This window comes from Leptopilina boulardi, unplaced genomic scaffold (genome assembly GCF_019393585.1).
Source record: "Leptopilina boulardi isolate dan_hultmark-lab unplaced genomic scaffold, ZJU_Lbou_2.1 LbouV2_110, whole genome shotgun sequence".
NCBI classification, from domain to species: Eukaryota; Metazoa; Arthropoda; class Insecta; order Hymenoptera; family Figitidae; genus Leptopilina; species Leptopilina boulardi.
In genome coordinates, this window is record NW_026137653.1 from 967,563 (window position 1) to 995,056 (window position 27,494).

A 27,494-nucleotide genomic window follows, 5' to 3' on the forward strand; every position below is an offset into this window, starting at 1 on the left:
ATGGCAAATAAAATTAAAAAACAGTAGTATAAGTAAATATTTAGTCAGACTTTCAAAATTTTTGTAATATTATTAGTAGTATAAATCGACTTTAGTCAGACATTGTAATTAAATTAAAAATCAGTAGTACAACTAAATATTAAGTCAGACGTAATTTTTTTTTTACTTTCTAGTAGTACAACTCTTAAATCAGACGTGACGAATAAATTAGAAAAGTAGTAGTAAAAATAAATATTCTAGAATTTATAATTTCTTATATTTCTTCCAGTAGTACTAGTCAATATTTAGTCAGATTTTTAAAATTTTTAATTTGTCAATAATAATAATTGAAACCTTCATTTTTAATTGCATTTACGTTTACAATTTTTACAATACGATCCAGCAAGTGAGTTATCAACGATAAATAGGATATTGTGAAGCATAAAATTTCTATTGGCTACTTTTATCTTTCAAGTTATTTCTTCCACTATATATACCTTTTTTTTAAATTCCCCCCCAGAATTGTAAAACAGTGTTCAAGATACATCAGCTCTATATACATTATATAACATATATTTCGCAATTTTTATTCTCTACTGATAAAGACGTATGAGGAAATTTTGTACAAAAAAAGAAAAACATTTCGAGTACTATAAATAAAATTTGTATGCGATCAAACCAAAGTAGCTTCTAACAAATTTAGTACTTCGAAAGTTTCTAAAATTTCAAACACTTGATAAATTTTCTATACATAAGAGTGTCCCAAAAGTCTCCTAAAGTTCATGGCTCTTGAAAATTTCTTTAAGTCTCAAAAAAAAAGAAATTCAGAATAAAAATATATATTTGATTTTCTATACTGAATACTATTGATTTATATCGGTGAAAAAAATTTTATATCTGTAACGACAATTATCAATTGAAAATATCATTTATCATTTATCATATCAATTTTTAAAATATCATTTTTCTCGAATAATTATTTGAAGTTTACATTGAAAAATTTATTTTTGATATTATTTCAAATTTTCCCCAATTATTTTTAATTAAACAAATTTTTTTTTACTAAAACAAATATTTGCCATTGGTTTGTATATTTTATACAAAAATTGTAGTGAGAGAGTAAGAAAAATACAAAACATGTTTATAGCAAACAGAATTCATAATAAAAATTTTGTTTACATAACCATTTATTCTTTGATTTCAGAGCCTTGTGAGAAAACATATTGTGCTTGGGGGGCAACATGCGTCGTTTCCGAGAGTGGTCGAGCTTCGTGTCTTTGTCCAATGGACTGTCCTTTGACGCCAGCACCTGTTTGTGGTAACGACGACGTCACATATACGAACCAATGTCATCTGCGTCAGACAAGTTGTCACAATATGAAAAACAACAGAGTCAAACATCAAGGTCCTTGTGGTGAGTCTTTATTTAATAATAAGTTTACAAATTTAATTTACAAAATTCTTTAAATATTTTTTTTTCAAAAATTAAATTGGTTTGAATTTTTTTTTTTTTAATGAAAAAGCAAAAAAGAAAAATGGAAAACTTTATATATATATATTGTAAGTAGTTTTTCCCTCTTTTGTATAATATAAAAGAGAGAAATGTATGTGTATAAAAAAAAAAAGTACGAACGGGGATTTCATGTGAGAATTGAAACGATCAAAAATAGGAAACAATTTCTCCTCACAAGTTTACAAAGCGAAAAAAAAAAGTTTTTTTGCGCTTTTTTTTACAAAAAAATGGTAAAATAGAAAAAAAATTGAATGCGTTTAAGCAACTATTGTTAAGAGATGAGTAGCAATTTTTAACTGAGAATAAGAAAAAAAAAAAAAAAAAAAAGGAAAACCGAAAAAAAATTCCCCAAAGGTCCTTCTTTTATTTTACACTGAAATCCCAAAGGTACGTCCATACACGCGGTACGAGCCCGTAAGATTTGAACCAGTCTACTACTTTCTTACCTTCTTTTTTTTTTCTTTCAATTTCTTTTTTACATCCCTTCATCTTCTCCACTTCCTCTTTCCACTACTCTTTTTTCATTTTACGTTCCCTCCCTCTCTCTCTCTCTCTCTCTCTCTCTCTCTCTCTCTCTCTCTCATTCCCTCTCTCTCATAATGGCGTTCTTCTACACATGGAACAGATACCTAGCAAAGTGATCTTTTATTCAAGTGAATTGTTCTGCTAGTTTTCCATTGCCTATATAGTATATAGTGAATTTTGCGCTAGTCGAATGCTTCGGGGGATTGAACTCTCTCTCTCTCCCCCTTTAGTCTGTGTGTGTGGTTTGCACGACTGGTCTAGCGCTAATTTAAATTTAACTCTGAATTCATCGCTTCACATCAGTGCAGAATTTTCTTTTTTTTTTATCGGATTTTCTTTTTTTTTTATAAGTCATAACTTATTTACAAGCGCAGAGATTTATTCAATCGCACTCTATTTATTTCAATAGAAAACGAAAATTCGTGGTTTTTAATAAATAATATTTCTCGAGAATTGAATTATTAATTGAATTATTGTAAAATTGAAAAATTGATATTTTTATATCGTTTTAAATTATTCTTGCGTTTATGAATTTTTCATCACTTTGCCACTTGATTCGATATAATATATATATATATTAGAGTAGTCCTTAATTTAATTTGAAATTTTTATTATTCGAGGACAAAATTTTGTTCTAAATATAAAAAATAGATATACTTCTTTTAAAATAAATTTAATAATAATAATTTTTTTTCTGAAAAAAAAACAAGTCCTGATAATTGAGTGTTTTGACACACTAAAGCTGCAGTTGACCAAACTCTTGAATTCAAAATACATAAAGTTAGGTGTAATCCCAAGCTATTTGCTTCCAAAAATATTTTTTAGTTTAGAACTTTAATTTGAAAAAAATTACAAAAATTACAAATGTCTCGCTAAAACTATACGTGTACTACTGATTTTTTAATTTAACGCTTATGTCTGACTAAACTTAGGTGTTACTACTAAAAAAATTACAAAAATTCAAAAGTCTGACTACATTCTTTTTTTGTACTACTGAGAAAACTACAAAAACTAAAAAGTCTGACATAAACTTTACTTTTACTACTGATTTTCTATTTTATCGAATATGTCTGACTCTAACTGACTATTACTTCTGATAAAATTATTAAAAAGAAAAAATTTAAACTGAATATTGACTTGTATTACTGAGAAAATCACAAAAATTAACAAAAGTTTCACTAATAATTTACTTTTACTACTGATTTTTTTATTTTGATGATTATGTCTGACTAAAACTAAATGTTACTACTGGTAAAATTAACAAAAAGTAAAACGTCGAATTGAATATGGATTTGCACTACTGGAAGAATTATAAAAATTAAAAATCTCTGACTAAAAGTATACTTGTACTACTGATTTTTTAAATTAACGTTTATGTCTGACTAAACTCTGGTGTTACTACTAATAAAATTACAAAAATTCTACAGTCTGACAACATTCTTTCTTGTACTACTGAGAAAACTACAAAAACTAAAAAGTCTGACATAAACTTTACTTTTACTACTGATTTTCTATTTTATCGAATATATCTGACTCTAATTGACTGTTACTACTGATAATATTATTAAAAAGAAAAAATTTAATCTAAAAATTGACTTTTACTACTTGGAAAATAACAAAAATTATAAATTTCTTACTTAAGCTTTAGTTATACTACTAATTTTCTTATTTAGCAAATTTGTCTGATTAAATATTCACTTTCACTATTGAAAAAATTACAAAAATTTCTAAAGTCTGACTTATTATTTACGTGTACTACTGATTTTGTTTTAATTTAACACTAATGTCTGACTAAACTCGGGTGTTACTACTAATAAAATTACAAAAATTAAAAAGTCTGACTCAATATTTACTTGTACTACTGATTTTTTTAATTTAATGCTAATGTCTGACTAAACTCGAGTCTTACTACTAATAAAATTACAAAAAATAAAAAATCTATTTATTTCAATAGAAAACGAAAATTCAAGGTTTTTAATAAATTATATTTCTCGAGAATTGAATTATTAATTGAATTATTGTTAAATTGAAAAATTGATATTTTTATATCGTTTTAAATTATTCTTGCGTTTATGAATTTTTCATCACTTTGCCACTTAATTCGATATAATATATATATATATATATATATATATATATATATATATATATATTACAGTGGTCCTTAATTTAATTTTCAAATTTTTATCATTCGAGGACAAAATTTTGTTCTAAATATAAAAAATAGATTTACTTCTTTTAAAATAAATTTAATAATAATAATTTTTTTCTGTATTTGTAATTTTTTTTCTAACAAGAAATATTACAAGTCCTGATAATTGACTGTTTTGACACACTAAAACTGAAGTTTATCAAACTCTTGAATTCAAAATACATAAAGTTAGGTGTAATCCCTATTAAACCTTAAAAGCCAATTTGCTTCCGAAAATATTTTTAGTTTAGAAGTTTTATTTGAAAAAAAAAAAAAAAATTCAGAAATAGTTTATAAAATAAATTAATTTGAAATTAGAATTTATATTTTTGACATCTTGAATATTTAATAAATTTTGTAATTTCGCAAAGTGTTGGTAAAAATATAAAAGTATTGTAATCAACTCTCAAGAGAACGTATTGAGTCACACTGAGATCTCAATATTAATACTCCGCGTTTCTCTCTTTTCAATTCGAGTCTCTCTTCCTCTCTCTCTCACTTTCACGTACTTCCAAACATAAATTATTAGAGCAAACAATGCGAAACGAGCGTTCCAACCTATGTAAAACACAACGATCTCGAATCTCCCATGCGATTTTGTAAATACTCTTCCCTCGTTTACAATATTCGCTTACGGATGCAATTTATCAGAAATTAATTTCCACCATATGTTTTATACAATTATTTCTCTCCAATATTGTAAATTCATTTTAACAAACGAATAATTCATTTTTTTTTTTTTTTTTTGGGGAAATAATATTTAAAAAAGTGATTTTTTTTTTCATGGATAAATTATAAAACAGTCTAAATTCGTGCTAAATCCAAGGGAAATGGAGAATTTGATCTGCCTGTAAAATATTAAGTTATACTTTCATCCACGTTTCTCATTCTTCCTCAAACAACTCTCGCGAAGAAAAGACAGAGAGTGGCTTGCTTTAATATTAACGCTACTCGAAAAATGCGAGCAAGTTTCCGTGTCTGCTATTCTTAAACTTCAATAAAGCAAACGTCTGAAACGAACTTTGTGAATCTGGAACATTTCTCTCATTTTAAGCTGATGATTATTACTTTACTCAGCAAAAAAAAAAAAGAAAATATAAAATATATTTCATTACTTATTTTTTATATATATAAGTTTTCTCCTCTTCTTTCAGTATTTGCATATCTCATTAAAAAGTTTTTTCTTATAACAATGCCTTTTGTTCGACTAAGAAGAAACTGATAATGTTACATTACATACACAAAAAAAAATTCATTTTGAAAATCTTTGATGGAAGAAGAAATAAAATTATTAAAAAAAAAAAAGACTGAATGTGACTTCACAGGAAAAACAAAGTGTTATTTTAACACCAGAATTGGTGTTAAAATAACACGCAACAAATTTTACCCTAAATCTGAGTTAAATCTTATGGAGAAAATTACCTGCAACAAAAATAACACCAGCTTTTTTCTGTGTTATACTAATTTGGTGACAAAAAATTGTGATTTCTAAACAGTTGTAAATTTAGCAGTAGTAAAAGTAAATATTTAATAAGACTTTAAAAAAATTTTTATATTTTTTTTCAGTAATAAGAGTAAATATTATATTGAACATTTTAATATTTGTAATTTTATACAATTATTTAATTAAAATAATAAATAAATATTATTTATTTTTTATATATAAATCTAGTGGAAAAAAGTAGTACAAGTAAATATTTAGTCAGAATTTTTAATTTTATTTTATTTTCTCAATAGTACAAGTTTGTTTTAGTCAGACGTAATAAATAAAGAAAAAATAGTACACCCCTAGCAATATTTTGTTTTTAATTAAATGTAATATATTTGAATTAAATAAACATATATTTTTCCTACAGCCTACTAGATCATTTATTTGGCGTAAATAAAATTTTTTTTTTATTTAAATCAAATAAATATTTATTAGTCTAATTTTCACAGTAGTAAAAGTCAATTTAAGTCAGACATTAAGATATTAAGAAACAGTAGTAGAAGTAAATATTAATTCAGACGTTTTTTAGTTTTTTTGTTCTATTTTTAGTAAAATATTTTTTTAAAAAAAAAATGAAAGCGACTTAAATTAATCTGGTGACAAAATCAGTGTCGGTCAGTGTAATATATTGATAAAGCTTCAAAATATCTAGGAAAAAAAAAATAATTCCCTGCCGTTAATGGAGCAACAATGGTTGCGCTGCTATCATTGGCAACGACGTGATCATCCCAAGCCCTCTATACCATCCAATAGTTGTCCAATATTTGTTGTCATTATTGCGTCAGTATTGGCTTCATTGCCTCTCAATATTGGGTCATCAATGGGGCAATGGCTTTATTTTTTTATTGGGATATTAATATAAACGAACTAGAAATTTTGTGATAAAATAATTTTTTTGAAAAAAATAAAATTTTTTTTTATTTTCTAATTTAATTTAATTTAGTTAAAATAAGAAAATTTTCTTTCTCTCTTGAAATGTATATAAAAAAAAAAAGAGAGAGTGCGTAAACGTCAGTCTTGGTATGATATATACGCAAGTCAAAGCGCTTGGGATAGTAATTAACTTAATCAGAGACTATCATGGCAGTTCATTACACCTAAAGGCAACTTATGAGCGAGAGGCAGCGCTCAGCAAGAACAAGTTTTATCTCACTTATGCCGATGATAAATTACAGATAGCCTTCCGGCGTGCTATCAAAATTGAATTTCCCGCTCACGTCCCTCTGAGACACTTCACAGCAAACTTTTCAGCTCGCGAAGCGTTTGATTTAATCGATTATGTCACGTCTTGACGCTCAGATTTCAAAACGAATATAAATTATGCATATTTCTTACAGCTGCGCTTTAGAATATATATATATATAAATAGACATTGAAAAGAAATAAAAATAAATAGAGTAGAATATTATTACATATATTTATTATGGGTAATAAAACCGATAGGAAAATTACGAGTTTGTGTATATATATATTTTCCAAAATGACTTTACAAATGTACATTCAAAACTCGACAGTCAATAAAAGGGGCATTACTCGGTAAGAGGCTTTCATGTAGTTTTCCTCTCCCTCTCTTTCTCTCTCTCTCTCTCTCTATCTCTCTCTCTCTTCATCTGTTTTGATGAGACAAATGCGGGTACCCCTCTATTATTAGAAAAGTAGGGGTTTATAATTTCTAAGTTTGAATGGACAAACTTGAAGAACAAAATTCGTTAATTCGTTTTGTTTTATTTTTTTAAATATTGATTAAAATTTATTATCATGAACCAGGAAAAAATTATGCTGATACACAGAAAATTAAAAGGCATTAAAATAAGCGATATTTTAATACCAAAATGGATTAAAATAAGCAAAATTAGATTAAAATAATAAGCGTTGCATCTTATTTTAATGCCTTTTAATTTTCTGTGTAATTTTTAATGCTAAAAATGAATTTGTGTCCTAATAACTTAAACTAGTAATAAAATAATAAAATTTTTAAAATCTGACTAAATATTGACCTCTACTACTGATTTTCTAATTACTTGAGGACATTATGTCTGACTACAAGCGATTTATACTACTGAAAAATTAAAAACTTTTTTTTAAAGTAATGACTAAATATTTCCTTTTACTACTGATTTTATAATTTGGCGAATGTGTCTGACTAAAGCTAATAGTTACTACTGGTAAAACTAAAAAAGTTAAAGTAAATATTGACTTGTACTACTGAGAAAATCACAAAAATTAACAAAAGTTTCACTAAAAATTTACTTTTACTACTGATTTTTTTATTTTGATGATTATGCCTGACTAAAATTAAATGTTACTACTGGTAAAATTAACAAAAACTACAAAGTGGAATTGAATATTGACTTGCACTACTGAAAGAATTACAAAAATTAAAAAGTCTAACTTAATATTTACTTGTACTACTGATTTTTTAATTTAACGCTTATGTTTGACTAAAGTCAAGTGTTAATACTAATAAAATTACAAAAATTGAAAAGTCTGACTACAGTCTTTCTTGTACTACTGAGAAAACTACAAAAACTAAAAAGTCTGACATAAACCATACTTTTACTACTGATTTTCTATTTTATCGAATATGTCTCCCACTTGGAAAGATTCCCCGAAAAGTGCCCCCTGGAGGTTCTATCAGAATTTCCAACGTAATTCCGTCGGAATTCCATCGGAGTTCCAAAGAATTTCTGACGGAACTCCGACGGAATCCCGATTAATTTTTTTTTAAAAAATTTTTGAGTCCTAATTCCGTCGGAATATCGTCGGAATCCCATCGGAAATTCTTTGGAACTCCGATGGAATTCTGACGGAATTACGTTGGAAGTTCCGGCGGAATTCTGATAGAACCTCCAGGAGGCACTTTCCGGAGAATCTTTCCAAGTGGGCTGACTCTAACCGACTGTTACTACTGATAAAATTATTAAAAAAAGAAAAATGTTAATCTGTAAATTAACTTGTACTACTTAAAAATAACAAACATTGAAAATGTCTGACTAAAGCCTTATTTATACTACTAATTTTCTAATTTAAAAAATTTGTCTGAATAAATATTCACTTTAACTATTGAAAGAATTACAAAAATAAAGTCTGACTTAATATTTACTTGCACTACTGACTTTTTTAATTTAACTCTTATGGCTGACTAAACTCAGGTGTCACTACTAATAAAATTACAAAAATTAAAAAGTCTGACTTAATATTCACTTGTACTACTGATTTTTTATTTTAATTAATATGTATGAGTAAACTCGATAAATACTACTGATAATATTACAAAAAATAGTGAGTCTGACGAAATATTTAATTGTACTACTAATTCTCCAATTTAGCTATATTATGTCTGACTAAAATCGAATTGATTCACTAATAAAATTACAAAAAATGAAAAAAATATGACTAAATAATTATTTTTACTAATTTTTTTTATTATGTCTGTATAAAACTAAACATTACTATTGAGAATATTGAAAAATATAGAATTTCCGATGGGATTCCCTTTGACTACTGATTTTTTTACTTTATTTATCTCGTCTGACTAAATCTGACAAATACTACTAGGAAAAATTCGAAAAATTAAAAAAATATTAAAAATTTCTAAATAATTACAATTACTACTGATTTTCTAATTTATTTATTATGTCTGACTAAAACATACTTGCACTACTGAGAAAATTATAAATATTTATAATGTCTGACTTAATATTTACCTGCACTACTGAAAGAAGGGGGGAAAAAAAGAAAAACGTCCGACTTAGTATTTACTTGTACTACTGTCGAAATTAAAAAAAGATGAAGTTTGTTATATTAAAAGTTTAATATTTCTCCAGATTTTCAAAATATAAAAATTACCCTACAAATTTCTCTAGAGCATATAAAAATCCATATATAAATTGAAGGATTACAATTAACATTGTAAGCTCACATTTATATATGTCATAGAATTTTTAATGATGTCACATATATATATATGATCGGTCTTTGTAATAAATGATAAAAAGAAATTCTTTTCAATATGTGCTCATCAATTTCAATGAACTTTGATTCATCTCAAGTAGGTAACCCAGTTGAAAGACTGATACATTCTTCTCTCCATTTTTCTCATGCATCTTCATTTTATTGACTGCTAACACATGATATTCCTTATATAGACACTAGTGTCGATACATAACATTAAATTTCTATCAAAATTTATCTCTCTTATTTATTTTTTTTTATCTATATCTTTATACAAACGAAATTAAAATTAATTTCCATTTAAATTCTTTGTGAATTAATTTTGTGAATAAAAATAGCAAATATTTGTAGTAAAAAGAAACTAAATGTCTCTCTCTCTCTCTCTCTCTCTCTCTCTCTCTCTCTCTCTCTGGAAATGTAAAATTTGTTTGAATTTCAAATGGAAAATATAGGGAGCCACTCTCACAAAATATAAATGCATGGGTGTCTATAATATTTGAGGAATACAATAGGTGTTCAAGGAACGTGCAATCGAATCCACGAGTCAATATTTCCGTGCATGTGTAGCGGTACTGGTGCACTATATACTCTGGCATATGTGGGTTTTAGAGAAGGGAGGATGTAGTTTCAGAAATATGTATGCATACATTAGCTAAAGCTGAACTGAGTGCGGTTACGAGATGTGGGCTGAGTAGCTAGGTTCCTTGGTTTCTAAAGCTTCGTATATACAATCAACTTGAATGTCACGTGGCAGAAACACGATGGGCATTTCGTTCACGCAGCGGTATATCACGCAGCGTTTCATATTTCTCCTCTAACAATAAATCCATAAATTATATTTTTATATCCAAAAATTACAAATATATACAAAAAAATTCATATTTCATTTATATATATTTATTTATAAAACAAAACCAAATATTTACACTAAGAAAAATGTTTAGTCAGTAAACAAAATTTGGTTGTGCCAACAAAAAAATTTTGTTGATATTTAAACAAACTATTTGTTTGAGTCAACTAAAAAATTTGGTTCAGTGTTTTTTGTTGGCATAACAAAAATGTTTGGTTAGTGCAACCAAATTTTTTTTGTTAGGTCAACAAAAATGTTTGGTTGATCAAAACGAATCAAATTATTTGGTTGTCGCAACCAAATTTTGGTTAGGACAACAAACGATCATTTGGTTTTTTAGACCAAATTATTTTGTTGTGTTAACCAAACTGTTTTGTTGTGTTAACCAAACTATTTTGTTGTGTTAATCAAACTATTTTGTTGTAGTAACCAAATTTTTGTTGGAATTTAAAAATGTTCAACCAAATAATTTTGTTGGCCTAACAAAATGTTTGATTGAAATAACTCTACGACTTTGTTTAAGCCAACCAAAATTTCGTTACAAGAACCAAAATTGCCTAACCAAACAATTTTGTTGCAAACACTAAATTTTTTTTCTTATTGTATATTTATTTATAAAACAAAGCCAAATATTTATAAAATCAACTTCCCTTTAACTCTATTTCTATTATTTATAACAATTTTTTAATTAAAATCAAAAATATATCAAATAAACTGGATATATTTATTTAAAAAAAAAAAAAAAACTGTATAATATGCATGCAAAGCATAAAGCACAAATTCCTGAGGGTAAAATTTATCTCCATGAATATAGTAAAAAAGAAGCATAAAGAGAAACTGGATAAAATAAAAAGTTAATTTCTTCGCTTCGTTTTTCTACATATATAGAGCTTGCTAGCGGCCAACCAAATATTATAATACCAGGACCGACTCCAGGAAATAGAACCCCAGTTGGAAATCCTTGAGATATTGGATCTTGTGTAGTAACGTAACATATATATATATATATATATATATATATATATATATATATATATATATATATATAGGTAGATGGAAATCACGTGCACAAACTTTAAAGCACGTTCTTTGCGAAGACTCGGTTTCATGTTTGAGATTCCGTATATTCTTTCCATTGATTTTTTGAATTCAAGATAAACAAGTAAAAATGAGATTTCAAAATTTTTTTTTTTTTTTTTTATTAAATTTTTGTCAATGTAATCTATTTATTATTGAAAGGGGAAATAAAATTTCACATAAGATGAAATCTAAATTTGAAATTGGTGAGCATTTGTTCACTAATTGAAAAAATTAGTTGATATTTCCATAAAATTTTTTAGTAAAATAATAATATTTAGTTTAGTTATATTTTTTTTTCTGGTTTTAGTGATAAATAACAATTAGTAGAAATTTTCACTAAATTTTAGTAATTTTCAAAACTAATTTGATTTGGTAATTTTTTTTTATTAAACTTTAAGTTAAAAATAACTAAAAATTTGTAGAAATTTTAACTAATTTTTAGTAATTTTCACTAATATTTTAATAATAATAATAATAATTTCACAAAATTTCCACACTAATTTGATTTGATAATTTTTTTTTTTTTTACTAAATTTTTTGTTAAAAATAACAAAAATTTAGGAAAAATTGTCACTAACGATTTAAAATAATTATAGTTTTACTAATTATCAAACTAATTTGATTTAATAATTTTTTTAACCAAATTTATTTTATTAAAAATAATTAAAAAGTAGTAGAAATTTTCACTAATTTTTACTAATTTTCACTAATATTTTAATAATAATAATAGTTTCACAAAATTTCCACACTAATTTGATTTAGTTATTTTTTTTACTATAGTTATATTCAGAAATGACTAAAAATTAGTAGAAATTTTCACAAATTTTTTATTAATTTTTACTAATAATTTATATTACTAATATTTTCACTAATTCTCATACTAATTTAATTTGGTAATTTATTTTTACAAAAATTTTAGTTAAAAATGAGTGAAAATTTGTTGAAATTTTCACTAATTTTTAGTAATTTTAACTAATATTTTTATAATAATAATAGTTTCACAAAATTTCCACACTAATTTGATCTAGTAATATTCTTTTACTAAAGTTATATTCACAAATGACTAAACATTAGTAGAAATTTTCACAAATTTTTTATTAATTTTCACTAATAATTTATATTACTAATATTTTCTCTAATTCTCACACTAATTTAATTTGGTAATTTATTTTTACAAAAATTTTAGTTAAAAATGAGTGAAAATTGTTTGAAATTTTCTCTAATTTATAGTTATTTTCACTAATAATTAAAAATAATAATAATAATAATAATAATAATAATAACAATAATAATAATAATAATAATAAGAATAATAATAATAATAATAATAATAATAATAATAATAATAATGTGAAGCAGTAGCTAGAATTAGTAGCTAAATTTTTAGAAAAAAAAACTATTAGAAATTTTCACTAAGTTTTCGTAAAATATTATTGGTTGATTTACTAATTTATTCTTACTCAAGTTTTAGTAAAAAATTACTAAAAATTAGTTGATATTTTTACTAAGTTTTAGTAAAATGTTACTTTTTGATTTAAAAACTTGTTTTTACTAAAATTTTAGTAAAAAAATTTACTAGAAATTTCCATTAATTTAAATTAGTGAACGAATTTTTGCTAATTCAAATTTAGAGAAAAAATCATTCATTATTACTAATTTTATAATAAATAAATAATTCGCATAATTCATTTTTTTATCGTATATATATATATACATATTTGACTTATTGACAGACATTTTAATTTGATTTTCATAATTTGAGAGATTATCGTTGATCGGATATAATACGATTGTATGTATATATAGGGTTTTACGCCCAATTGCCATCGGGAGTACTAATGCAGTAATTTTGCAACAGTTTATAGTAAATTCAAAGCCAAATATAAACATATACATACATGTATATTTTGACCAGTAACTAATTAAAACGTCAAATGTATCTAAATGTTCTTTTTTTAATTGGAAAACCAGAATGTATATTTTAATAAATTGCTTTCACTTATCCCCTATGGGCGAGACCTATAATTAATGGGTGTAAAATAATTATTTGTATTTTCATAAATTTTGTTATATTTACACCTATAAAATAATGGTTATTATTATTATTTATTTTTTTTTTTTTTTGAATTAATAATTTTAAAGAAAAATTTTTTTTTTTTTTGTTAACTTTTTAACAATCGGTTTTTACGTTAAAAAAAAATAAGAGAGAAAAAATGGAAAATTTCACGAATATGAAAGGCTGCTCAGACAGGGTAGCCAGGATGAATAGCAATTAGGTGTTCTGATCCTTTGATCCTAGGCGAAATGCAAACTCGAGGCAATGTCGATGAAATTTTTTTTTTTTTTTTTTTTGAAAATAAAAATAAAAATTATACCCTTTTTTTTATTAACTTACGTTTGAAATGAGTCGTATTACTTTTTCCTGAAAGATATTTATTTTTTTTTTGAATGATTGTAAACAAAATTATGTTATTGATTGTTAAAAATTATGATATTTATAAATTGTGAGAAATTCAATTTTTGGAAACTTTTCTCATGAGTTTTTTTTTTTTGGTTTTTTTTTATTTCAAAAAAAAAAAAAATGGTGTCAGTGAAAACAAATAAAAGAAGAAAGTGTAGAGAGTAGAGAGAAAACGGAAATTGGCCATGACAGGTATTAACGCATTTGTCAGCCAGGAATACCGTGTACACACTTATTAGTGAACACCTCTATGCATGGCTTCGAGCCAACTAGTTACAAACCTAAAGCAAAGGTCCGACTTGCATACTTAATATTTCGCGCAGCAATTTCTTACCTCACAATTTGAGTTCACCAACAATAGAAAATTTATTCTTTTCTATTTATTTATAAAAAAAAAAAAATTTATCCTCTTTTTTTTGTATTTTTTTTTCTATTTATTTTTTAATTCAATTTTTCATATAAATTATAAAAAGAAACTTTTATAATCAAGGTACTTATATAAATCTTTTCTTTTAATCAAGGTAAAAATCTTTCAAATTTTTTTTCCCCTTTTTTTTGTCGGGAAAAAAAAAACTTGTTTGTCTTTTCTTTCATTAATAAAAAGGAAAAAAAAAGGAATAAATTGTCATTAAGTAATATATATTGCGTAAAATGCGAGGTTAAAAAAAAAAAGAACCGAAAAGTGTGAAATTGGTGATCCCGACAAATTGTACCCGACACGCAACACAAGTTTGAGTGAATCGTTCTCTTTTTTTTTTTCACTATGGATCTTGCGCACGGTTAGGTAAACTCGAATAAACCACCGCAATTTCCGGTACGTGGTCGAAATTGCAGCTCACACCGCGTATGTGTAAAACATACTCTTGTTTTTTTTTCCCCTACGCTCATATATATATGTAGATGCTATATAATAGTAGAGGGCGGTTCAATACTTGGTTTTATATAATCTTTCTCGAACTTCCCAAAAATATTTTTTATTTACGTACTTATATTCATTAAAAAAAAAATAAAAAAAAGTTTTAAATACTTTATGCTGATTTGAAATGCTTTTAATCGAATGAAAAAAAAGTTTTAAAAACTTGAAATTAATTGAACTCTTCTTTCTTCGGTACTATCATTAAAATCTGGTAAATTTTAATGTCCCAGGAAAATCCGTTAGTGATTTGTCGTTATCGAAGCGAAATAAAAATTCTTGAGCCTTCCAAAGCGTTTCACCTTCCCCCCCCCCCCCCAAAGAAAAAGAGTGAGAGAGAGAGAGTTACTTTAAGACTTCTTTTTTAAAGTTTTGGTAACACAGACACTTTCACTAAGATGTAGACGACGACGAGCACTAACCCCAGTGGGAACTTCGACTTGCCATGAACTGACGCAAAAAAGCTTTATCTCCCGTGACCTGGATTTTTTATTTTAACGTTTTTACCCTACTAGTGTGGTGCAGCACTCTCGCTCTACCGGGCCACTTTAACTCGGAAACTAATTACAGTTGAGGCGTGAAAGAGTTTTTGCACCTTATGGAAAGGGAGACTGGATCGAACACGGAGGGATGAAGGAGTGTATAGACCTACCTATCATTGTATTAACGGGAAAAAAAAAAAAAAAAAAAAAAAAACTTCAAAACTTTACTAAACCTTTCTTATCAGCGTCACGGGGAAAGTATATTCTTTTTTTTTTGCACTACTAAATTATTATTAAAACTTTTATAATTAATCAATTTGTTCATTTTAGGCGGGAAAATTATTTCTACTATTAAAAAACAGTGGTCTTTTTTATTTACTAAAATAGTAAATTGGAAAAAAAAATTCTAGAAGTAAAAGAAAATATTTAGTTAGCCTTTTTAATTTTTGTAGTTTTCTCAGTAGTAAAAGGAATGCTATAGACAGATATTTTTAATTTTTGTATATATCTCAGTGGTACATGTAAAAATGTAGGCAGACTTTTTAATTTTTGTAATTTTATTAGTAGAAACACCAGAGTTTAGTCAGGCAAGTTAAATTATAAAAATAAGTAGTAAATTTTTAGTCAGACTTTAGTAATTTTTTTGTAATAGTAGTACAAGTCAATATTCACTTTAATTTTTTATTTTTTTATTAATTTTACCAGTAGTAATATTCGGTTAGAGTCAGACTTATTCGATAAAATAGAAAATCAGTAGTTAAAGTAAATTTTATGTCAGACTTTTTATTTTTGTAGTTTTCTGAGTCGTACAAGAAATAATATAGTCAGACTTTTGATTATTTTTCCAGTAGTTGCACCCGTGTTTAGTCAGACATTCGCTAAATTCTAAAATCAGTAGTACAAGGAAAGCTCAAGTCGGACACATTATCTAAAATAGAAAACCAGTAGTAAAAGTAAAGTTTACGTCAGACATATTGACTAAAATTTGAAAATCAGTAGTAAAAGTAAACGTTTAGTCAGCTCTTTTAATTTTTGTCGTTTCTCAGTAATGTAAGAAAATTTGTAGTCAAACTTGTTAGTTTTTGTAGTTTTCTCAGTAGTAAAAGAAAAGTTTTAGTCAGACATTTTTAATTTTTCTAATTTTCCCCCTAGTCCAAAGAAAAATGTAGTCAGACTTTTTAATATTTATAATTTTATTAGTAGTATAAACCAATTTGGACCTGAAATTTTAGACCTGAAAAAAAAATTCTAGAAGTAAAAGAAAATATTTAGTTAGCTTTTTTAATTTATGTAGTTTTCTAATGTAGTACAAGTCAATTTTTAGTTTAATTTTTTTCCTTTTTATAATTTTACTAGTGGTTACATTGGTTTTTAGTCAGACATTCGCTAAATTAGAAAATCAGTAGTACAAGAAAAGGTCAAGTCGGACACATTATCTAAAATTGAAAACCAGTAGTAAAAGTAAAGTTTACGTCAGACAAATTGACTAAAATTTGAAAGTCAGTAGTAAAAGTAAACTTTTAGTCAGCTTATTTAATTTTTATAGTTTCTCAGTAATATAAGAAAAATTATAGTCAAACTTGTTAGTTTTTGTAGTTTTCTCAGTAGTAAAAAGGAATGCTATAGTCAGACATTTTAAATTTTTCTAATTCTCTCCCTAGTCCAAAGAAAAATGTAGTTAGACTTTTTAATTTTTATAATTTTATTAGTAGTATAAACCAAGTTGGACCTAATTTTTAAATTAAAAAATCAGTAGTAAAAGTAAACTTTTAGTCAGACTTTTTTAATTTTTCTAATTCTTGCAGTAGTTTTTTTTTAACACGAAACGACATAATTTTATAATAATCAGAATTTTAGTTAGAATTTTTTTTTGGGGTAAGAAATGCTAAAAAAAATTTAACGACATTTTTGCTATGAATGTAACCGCGAAGAAGGCAATTTAGGAATCGTTTCGCAGTAATAAAAAAAAAGTATGAAATTGAAAGTGTCCCCCCTCTCCCTCTTCACCCAACTATAAGGGACCACATTTCTAGAGAATAAAAAAAAATTAGAGTAGTAAAAATCGACGCACGTCCCTGGAACAGGCTGGAAAGTGGACGTCCTGCAGCACATACGTGCCTTTAATCTAAGTACCTTCTGCAAGCCCGGGTCAGGCATTACGGGATTTAAATTCCGTGCGAAGAGAACATCGTTCCTCGTACTACTTTTCACCAAGATTCGGCACGCTTTGCAAATCTCTTTCCTTTCAACTTATTCTTTCTTTTTTTTTCGCCAATTGTGCGATAAGAATTTCCAACTCTCTTTGCAAAATTCAGTTCACTAAATAGCCAAAAGAAAATTACATTAATTTATTATTATACCATCAATATTCAAAGTCCATATATATATATTATATTTTTTCCAAAAAAGAATAATCCAAAAAGAAAATATAATAAAATTTTTTTTTTGTTGACATAATTTTTTTCTTTTACAAATTTAATTTGAATTTGACTTAAAAATAATTTGACATTTAAACGAAATAATAATGGAAAATTAAACTTGTACTTGTAAAAACATTAGAAAAGATTCATTCAAGTATAGAGTGATAAACAAAGTTTTATTGTTTCACTTTAGTGAAAATGAACAATTCATGATATTTCATATTTGAAACAATGAATGTTCTGGGTGAAGCTATTCATATTCCCTTTTCTGGTTATTTCACCAGTGAAATCTCACTGATTCCAATTTTCAAAGCTGATAACAGTGATTCCATCAAGTGTTCCAAACGAAATAAACTGCAGCCGCATAGACAAAAGATATTTATCTCTGTCGTATAATTCTCCGCCGAATAAATATTTTTATAATGTTAAAAAAAAAATTAATTTAGAATATTTTAGATAAATAGGTTATTTTTTTATTTCTACCAAATTATTTAATAAATACTATCGAATTTTCAAAATTATTTTAAGAAAAAAAGAAATTGAAAAGCAAATTTCATTTATAGGATTATTAAAAAAAATATATTGTTCTAAAAGTTTCTTTTATTTTTTTTCAAAATTTTTGCAAAAAAGAAGTGACAAAACTTTTGGATCAGTTTTTCATATTTTTTGTGGAGCGCAGTTTGAATGAAGTATGACTTCGACAACAGCTGTAGAAAAGGTGAAAAACGGCGAATGAAAAATTATTGACATTTATTGAACAATATATTCCAATAGAAAATGCAATAAATTGACAAACGAATTCTCTTTTATTATAATATAATGATTTTTTTTTATTGATAATGAAATGAAAAATTAATGAAAAGATAAAATTTTTAAGTAGTACAAGTAAATATTCAGTAAGACTTTTTTAATTTATTACAATTTTGAAAGTAGTACAAGTAAATATTGAGTCAGTGTTGGCTGAATTAGAAAATCTGTAATAAAAAAAGCATTAGTCAGACTTTTTTAAAAAAATTTATACCTTTCTCAGTAGTAAAACCCGGGTTTGGTCAGACATAATCGTTAAATTAGAAAATCAGTAGTAATAGTAAATATTTAGTCAGACTTTTTAAGTTTTTTTTCAGTAGCACAATTTTGCGCTTAACTTTTTTTAATTTTTATTAATTTTTCCAGTAGTAACACTCGGTTATAGTCAGACATATTCATAAATTAGAAAATCGTATAAGGAATTCTTTAGTAACACTTTTTTTAATTTTTATAATTTTTTCAGTAGTACAAGTAAAAATTTAATCAAATTTTTCAATTTTTATAATTTCATTAGTGGTAGCCCCTGAATGTAGTCAGACATAATTGTTAAATTAAAAAATAAGTAGTCAAAGTAAATTTTTTGTCAGACTTTTGTCATTTTTTTTTGTAATAGTAGTACAAGTCAATATTCAATTTCATTTTTTACTTTTTATTAATTTCACTAGTAGTAACATTCGGTTAGAGTCAGATATATTCGATAAAATAGAAAATCAGTAGTAAAAATCAACTTTTAGTCAGCCTTTCGTAATTTTTGTTATTTTATCAAAAGTAAAATACAAGCTTAAGTCGGACTTTTTTAATTATTGTAATTTTAACAGTATTAAAAAATGTAGTCATATTTTTTAATTTTTACAATTTTTTTAGTAGTAACACTCGAGTTTAGTCAGACATAATCGTTAAATTAAAAAATCAGTAGTAATAGTAAACTTTTAGTCAGAATTTCGTCAATTTTGTAATTTATCAGTAGTTTAAGTCAATATATTTAGTTGGACTTTTAATTTTGTTATTAATTTTATTAGTAGTAACATTCGGTTTTAGTCAGACATTCGCTGAATTAAAAAAATCAGTAGTATAACGAAAGCTTTAGTCAGACATAATATATAGCTGAATTGGATAATCAGTAGTACAAGTAAATATTTAGTCAGACTTTCAATATTTTTTGTAATTTTATAAGTAGTCAAAACAAGATTTTTGTCAGACATAATCGTGAAATTAAAATACCAGTAGTACAAGTAGACTTTTAGTCAGACTTTTTTAATTTTTGTTATTTTCCAAGTAGTTCAAGTCAATAATCAGTTCGATTTTTTTTCCTTCTTATTAATTTTACCAGTAGTGGGGAAATTATACATATTTTTTTTTAAATCATTACTATCGTCAGTGACTAAATAAATTATAGATTAATTTTTTTCGTTTAGAAAAAATCACCCAAAAAATGTTATATTCCTTTTTCTTGTTCTCTCGAAATTTTTGCTGATCGTTGATGGTATTAAAGAAATCTTTCGTTTTAGAAAGGAAATTTGGGTCTCTTTTTTAAGAGAGCGACAGATCTACGGTTTTCCATAAGCGTCCTCGTAATGGAAACTAGATAGAAAAGAGAACGATATAGATAACAGAGTGAACTGTATGAAATCCAGAGGTATAGGGTTTTTGTTGGATGAAGAGAGAGAAAGAGAGAGAGAGAAGAAACTACACAACCACGTTTCCGAGTAAACCTGAATCAGACAGGAAGGCGTATCACGCAGACTACTACTGAATTCCTCCGCGATTGCGATTGAGCTGAACTGGATTAAACCAATCTTCCGGGGATTTAAATAATTGAAATAAACTATATGGCCGACATGGATCGAAAGGGTTGCCCTGGAATTACGTTTGCGTCGATTTTATACCTCGAAAGAGTCGAATTGTCGCGCGCTATATGCATTTTTCTTCATTGCTAAAACCCAGCATCCCAACGTGCAATGTAAATTGCTTCATGGCTATCTGATATAAATAAAAAATTTTCCGAAATGTTATAATTTACCAAAAAAAAAAAAAAAAAAAAAAAAATAGCAAGAAAAAATCATATACAGTAAATAACAAAAAAATATTGTCCTCGTAAAAAAAAAATAGATACCCACATTTTTTTTTGACGATATGAAAAAATATGAGATAAAAAAAATCCACATCTTTAATTTCCAATATTAAAAAAAAGGCATTTTCCATATCTTTAATGCAACTTTTCATATCTTGACAAGCTGTTTTCAAAAGTTGGATTTTGTCCAAAGAATCTGAAACTTGATTATCATATGCATCTGCGAAATTGAATTTATGACTGAAGCGATGGTGGACTTTGGAAAAAGTTTTTTTTATCGGAAACGAAGGAGAGAGAGAGAGAGAGAGAGACTTTTGTTGGAGAATTGAAAGAACCTTCACACAAATAGAACAGTGTGGCAAACCTTGCGTGTAATTTTTTTTTTTTTTTGTTTCCTATAAAGTTTTTTTGAACTTGAACAAAAGGGCGTAGACAATAACTCGTGAATACAAAATCTATTGGGTGGGGTGAGGGGGAGGGGGGTAAAAGACAAAATATGCATACGATGCATCTCAACGAAACGCGCATTCTTTCGTTGAAACTTTGTTACATTTTATAGACCTCGAATCGAAAAAGTAAAAATACTCTTTCTCTGGAACTCAAATACCGGTCACGAGAATTCTCAAAGCTATATACAAAATGGTCTCTTTCTCTTTCTCTTTTTCAAATGGAACTTGAAAAATTTTTCAATAAAATTTAACTTTTTGTTTTTTTTTTTTTTTATTTGGAATTTTTTTTATCTCAAAATAAATAAAAAAAAATTATTTCAAGTATTTAGTAAAATTCCGCATTTATTTATATTAAAAAAAAAAACATTAATGATAGCGTATAAAGTTAATAAAGATATTTCGCTATTCCGTTTATCAGTGAACGTCATAATAATCCAGCTTATAAAACTTTTCTCTTAAGAGTTTCCAAAGAACAGAAAAGAACCGTGAGACATTTTCTTGTCAAAAAATTGAATCTCTCTTGCCACCAAAAATATAATTCATCTTTATAAATTTTGTTTTTAGAAAAGAATATTTAATTTATTAATTAAAATAATTATTATATCATGACAATAGAGAGAGAGAGAGAGAGAGAGAGAGAGAAACTTTTCGTCATTTTTGGAGGTACGACAAAAATAAAATAAAAATCGATTCAAAGAGGAAAAAAAAAACTTTTTTTTTCTGAATGCGCATATTAAAAGTTTCTTCAGCAGATTCGCGAGTAGTTGAATTTCAAGCGATTAATAATTCGCTTCGCTGTCCTAGCAGGTATTACCCCCTCAGTGTTTTCGCTTTATGGCAGATTTTACGGTCCTAGGTGGAAAATTAATTTCTCACACGGACCGCATCCAGATTCAAGCCGCTTATGAATATTTCTCTCGTTTAATCACTTTACTGTAATTTTCAATTTAAACTTCCACTTCAACGAGTTTAAGCGACCCTCCCACATGATATTAATTTTTATGTATTTTCTTTTAACCTAAAAACAATATACACAACCGTCAAACAAAAGCAAAAAAAAAAAAAAAAAAAAAAATTCGTATATATTTACCCCATCGCAGCAACTTTCATTCTATACACCTAATTTATATTGCAGCATGCAATTTTTTTAAAAAAAGTAAAAGTACAATAAAAATTTACTAATAAAATAAAGATAAATTATAATTAGGAAAATATCTAAAAAAAAAAAATTTTTCATTCAAATTAAATAAAAATTTATTTGGCGTAAATAAAAATTTATTTGAGTCAAATAAATATTTATTGGACTCTGAATTATTTTAATGGAAAATAATCATGCGGCCGAAATTTTCTTTTTAAATATCAAATTTACATCAGTAAACCATTTACTTTGCACCCTTCTTCGTTATTAGAATCTCGGATTATTAAACTCCAATCTAGACAAATATTTGTTTTTGATTTATTCTACTCCATGACTAATTTTGTCTAAAAAAAAAATGATACTTTTTCTAATCCAAATGAACGAGCTTTTTTCCTTGACATAATCTGAAAAATGATATTTAGAATTAATGACATTTTCAAAAAATGATTTATTAATACTACCTTAATAAATATTCAAATAAAAATGTCTGAGTATATTTGATATTAAATGTGCAATATATATATATATATATATCTGATAATATTTCAAAAAGAGATTTTTAAAAAATAAATTAACGTAGAGAAAAAAAAATAAGATTTTTTTCTATGAGTGAGGTTTAAATTTCGAATGTAGAAATAGAACAAATTAATTAGTAATTATACTTTCTATAATATTAAACATTAGTTATATTTGAACAAAAATAATTTTTATTTGAATTAAATAAATTGTATTTGAACGAATAATTTTTGTATTTTAAACAAATATTACCAAATCAAAAATTTACTAATGGCGCAGTACTGGCGCAGTACTGACAAATACTGGCGCAGTACTGGCATTCAATATTGGCGCCAGAGTTGGCGTAACTTTGGGATAATAACATTTTATCAGTATTGCCCACTTGGAAAGATTCCCCGGAAAGTGCCCCCTGGAGATTCTATCAGAATTCCGCCGGAACTTCCAACGTAATTCCGTCGGAATTCCATCGGAGTTCCAAAGAATTTCCGATGTGATTCCGACGGAATTAGGACTCTAAAAATTTTGAAAAAATTAATCAGAATTCCGTTGGAACTCCGTCGGAATCCCATCGGAAATTCTTTGGAATTCCGCCGGAACTTCCAACGTAATTCCGTCGGAATTCCATCGGAGTTCCAAAGAATTTCCGATGGCATTCCGACGGAATTAGGACTCTAAAAATTTTGAAAAAATTAATTAGAATTCCGTTGGAACTCCGTCGGAATCCCATCGGAAATTCTTTGGAATTCCGCCGGAACTTCCAACGTAATTCCGTCGGAATTCCATCGGAGTTCCAAAGAATTTCCGATGGGATTCCGACGGAATAAGGGCTCTAAACATTTTGAAAAAATTAATCAGAATTCCGTTGGAACTCCGTCGGAATCCCATCGGAAATTCTTTGGAACTCCGATGGAATTCCGACGGAATTCTAATAGAACCTCCAGGGGGCACTTTCCGGGGAATCTTTCCAAGTGGGTTGGCTACCAGAGTTGGCATCATTATTGGTAACTACTACTGGTTCAGTACTGGCCGAGTACTGGCAGTTTTGTAATTTATTGTATACGAAAAGAAAACTTTAACTGTAACAGAGATAAGTTTCACTCCAGGTAATACTTTTTTGCAGGGACTGTCTCGAAATATTTGTGTCGTGTCCGTGTAGTGTCGCGACTCGATACGTTTGAAAACAATTAAAAGTATCGTGGCGAGACCCGACACTTTTAAAACTTTTCAAACGTATCGTGGCACGACCCGACACAGTTAAGAAATTCATAATTGTATCGTGGCGAAGCACGATACGTTTAGAAATTTGTAATCGTATCGTGGCAGGACTAGACACGTTTACGAATTTCCAAAAGTATCGTGGCGCGACTAGACACAATAAAAATTTGAGAATCGTATCGTGGGGCTGAACTACACGACACAATACAAAAATAATTATGAATTTCGTGTCGCATACAATGAAACTTGTTGATCAACATCTTGACAGTTTATTAATCCTTCAATAACATTTCAAGAAATAAAATTAAAATAAAATAGATATAGATTGAATATATATCAAATGTAAATTATTAAATTTATATTATATTATATTATATTATATTATATTATATTATATTATATTATATTATATTATATTATATTATATTATATTATATTATATTATATTATATTATATTATATTATATTATATTATATTATATTATATTATATTATATTATATTATATTATATTATATTATATTATATTATATTATATTATATTATATTATATTATATTATATTATATTATATTATATTATATTATATTATATTATATTATATTATATTATATTATTTCCACGAATTTCTGTTTTCATCCTATACTGTTTATTTTCATGTATTTCTTTTTGTATTATCAACAACTTATTGTCTAGTATGTAAACAAACCACACTTAAAATTAAAAATAATTTTGTTCAACAAAATTAATAGATTAATTTAATTTATTAACATTTTAATATTATTATGATTTAAAGAATTGAAAAAAATGTAAGACTTGATTACGAATTCAATATCAGTTTTTTAAAATTCAAAATGGCGGATCCAATATACCGAATCAAAATAACTAAAAATGGGCAAATTCGTCTAAACCATGTTACCCAGGGGTTTTCGGGGTCGCTGATTACGAATCTGACATCAGTTTTTCAAAGTTCAAAATGGCGGATTCAATATGGCGGAAGACAAAATAAAAAATTAATCGGATTGTATTAAAAACCTATTACTCGGGGGTTTTCAGGGTCATTGATTACGAATTGTGACAAAAGTTTTTCAAAATTCAAAATGTCCCAAAAAACGCTCGAGTAACAAGTTTCAAAAGATCCGATCCTTTTTAAAAAATTGTTCAGCATATTAAATCCGCCATTTTGAATATTAAAAATAGGAAAAGAACTAGGCGCAATTGCGCCTACATCTAGGGTTTCATGGCGCTTTAAATTTTAATGTCAACTACTGGGACATGTCAACTATAGGGACATGTCAACTATATGGACATGTCAACTATTGGGACATGTCAACTATTGGGACATGTCAATTACTGAGACAGGTCAACTACTGGGACATGTCAATTATAGGGGCATGTTTACTAATGGGACATGTAATGTCCATTCATGTAATGTCCATTCGGGAAAATGTCCATTCAGTAAATGGAGATTTGGGATCTGTGGGCCCCAACATTTGAATTTGGGAGCTATGGTGCCCCAAAATTTGAATTTGGGATCTGTGGTGCCCCAAAATTCGAATTTGGAAGCTATGTTTGCCCAAAATTTGAATTTGGGATCTGTGGTGCCCCAAAAGTTTAATTTGGGATCTGTGGGGCCCCAAAATTTGAATTTGGGATCTGTGGTGCCCCAAAAGTATAATTTGGGATCTGTGGTGCCCCAAAAGTTTAATTTGGGATCTGTGGTGCCCCAAAATTTTAATTTGGGATCTGTGCCCTAAAATTTGATTTTGGGAGCTGTGGTGCCCCAAAATATACGACGGACAGACGGACGCCAAAGTGAAACTATAAGGCTTTCGGCCATGGGCCACGAAACCCTAAAAAACTGATGTTACATTTGTAATCAGCGACCCTGAAAACCCCTCAGTAACCGGTTTCAATCCAATCCGATTAATTTTTTATTTTGTTGTCCGCCATATTGGATCCGCTATTTTGAATTTTAAAAAACTTTTGTCACAATTCGTAATCAATGACCCTGAAAACCCCCGAGTAATAGGTTTTTAATACAATCCGATTAATTTTTTATTTTGTCTTCCGCCATATTGAATCCGCCATTTTGAACTTTGAAAAACTGATGTCAGATTCGTAATCAGCGACCCCGAAAACCCCTGGGTAACATGGTTAAGACGAATTTGCCCATTTTTAGTTATTTTGATTCGGTATATTGGATCCGCCATTTTGAATTTTAAAAAACTGATATTGAATTCGTAATCAAGTCTTACATTTTTTTCAGTTCTTTAAATCATAATAATATTAAAATGTTAATAAATTAAATTAATCTATTAATTTTATTGAACAAAATTATTTTTAATTTTAAGTGTGGTTTGTTTACATACTAGACAATAAGTTGTTGATAATACAAAAAGAAATACATGAAAATAAACAGTATAGGATGAAAACAGAAATTCGTGGAAATAATATAATATAATATAATATAATATAAAAGTTATATATTATTGTATATTATTTTGTATGCATATTATTATTAGTATTATTATTATTCCATATATACTATATTATAATAGATAATACATAATAGATAAGTTTAAATTAATTGAACAATTTTTTTTCATGCGACACGACATATTTATACAGAATTATCGTGTCGTGGCAAGTCATGATACGATACGATTCTCAAATTGTTAATGTGTCTAGTCGCGCCACGATACTTTTGGAAATTCGTAAACGTGTCCAGTCCTACCACGATACGATTACAAATTTCTAAACGTATCGTGCTTCGCCACGATACAATTATGAATTTCTTAACTGTGTCGGGTCGTGCCACGATACGTTTGAAAAGTTTTAAAAGTGTCGGGTCTCGCCACGATACTTTTAATTGTTTTCAAACGTGTCGAGTCGCGACACTACACGGACACTTTCTTAAAATTCAACAACGTTTCGTGTCCGAGACAGTCCCTGCTTTTTTGGTATACTTAGGAAAAAGTGTTTGAAATTTTTTAGTAACCCATGACAAATTAAATATTAATTAAATTAGAAATTAGAAATTTTTGGTTGGGTTATCTCAAATAATAATAATTATTTGTTACAAATAAATATTTATTTGTTAATAGTCAAATAATTGAGTATTTAGATAAAATAAATTTTTTTTTCAATGTATACCAAATATATCAATATATCATTGAATTGTAGATTAATTTTTCGATTGAATTATAAAATGAAAATAGATGTCTAATTTGAATGTTGTGTATATGGTAATATGGTACCAGCTTAATAGGATTTAATAGTGACTTTGTGAAGTGAAGTGACAACCACGTGTGCTCATTTCTGGGCACCAGAACCACAATAGGCACATCACACTAATAGAGGAACTGGTTGCCTATCGCAAATAGAATTTCGGCTATACTAGAAGCATGTTTAATGGCCAGAAGCAGCACCCATGGCAGGAA

At 27.0% G+C, this 27,494-nt stretch overlaps 1 protein-coding gene across 8 annotated transcripts in view; it reads left to right on the forward strand.

The window, feature by feature from the left end:
• Positions 1 to 27,494, forward strand: part of LOC127277400 (agrin-like) — a 260,690-nt gene that overhangs the window by 163,218 nt on the left and 69,978 nt on the right. For all 8 annotated transcript variants that reach the window (XM_051298541.1, XM_051298515.1, XM_051298526.1 and 5 more), the window contains one exon: positions 1,184 to 1,393. In XM_051298541.1, the coding sequence (XP_051154498.1) occupies positions 1,264 to 1,393 (130 nt within the window). In that variant the 5' untranslated portion in view covers positions 1,184 to 1,263. The remainder of the gene's footprint in view (positions 1 to 1,183; positions 1,394 to 27,494) is intronic.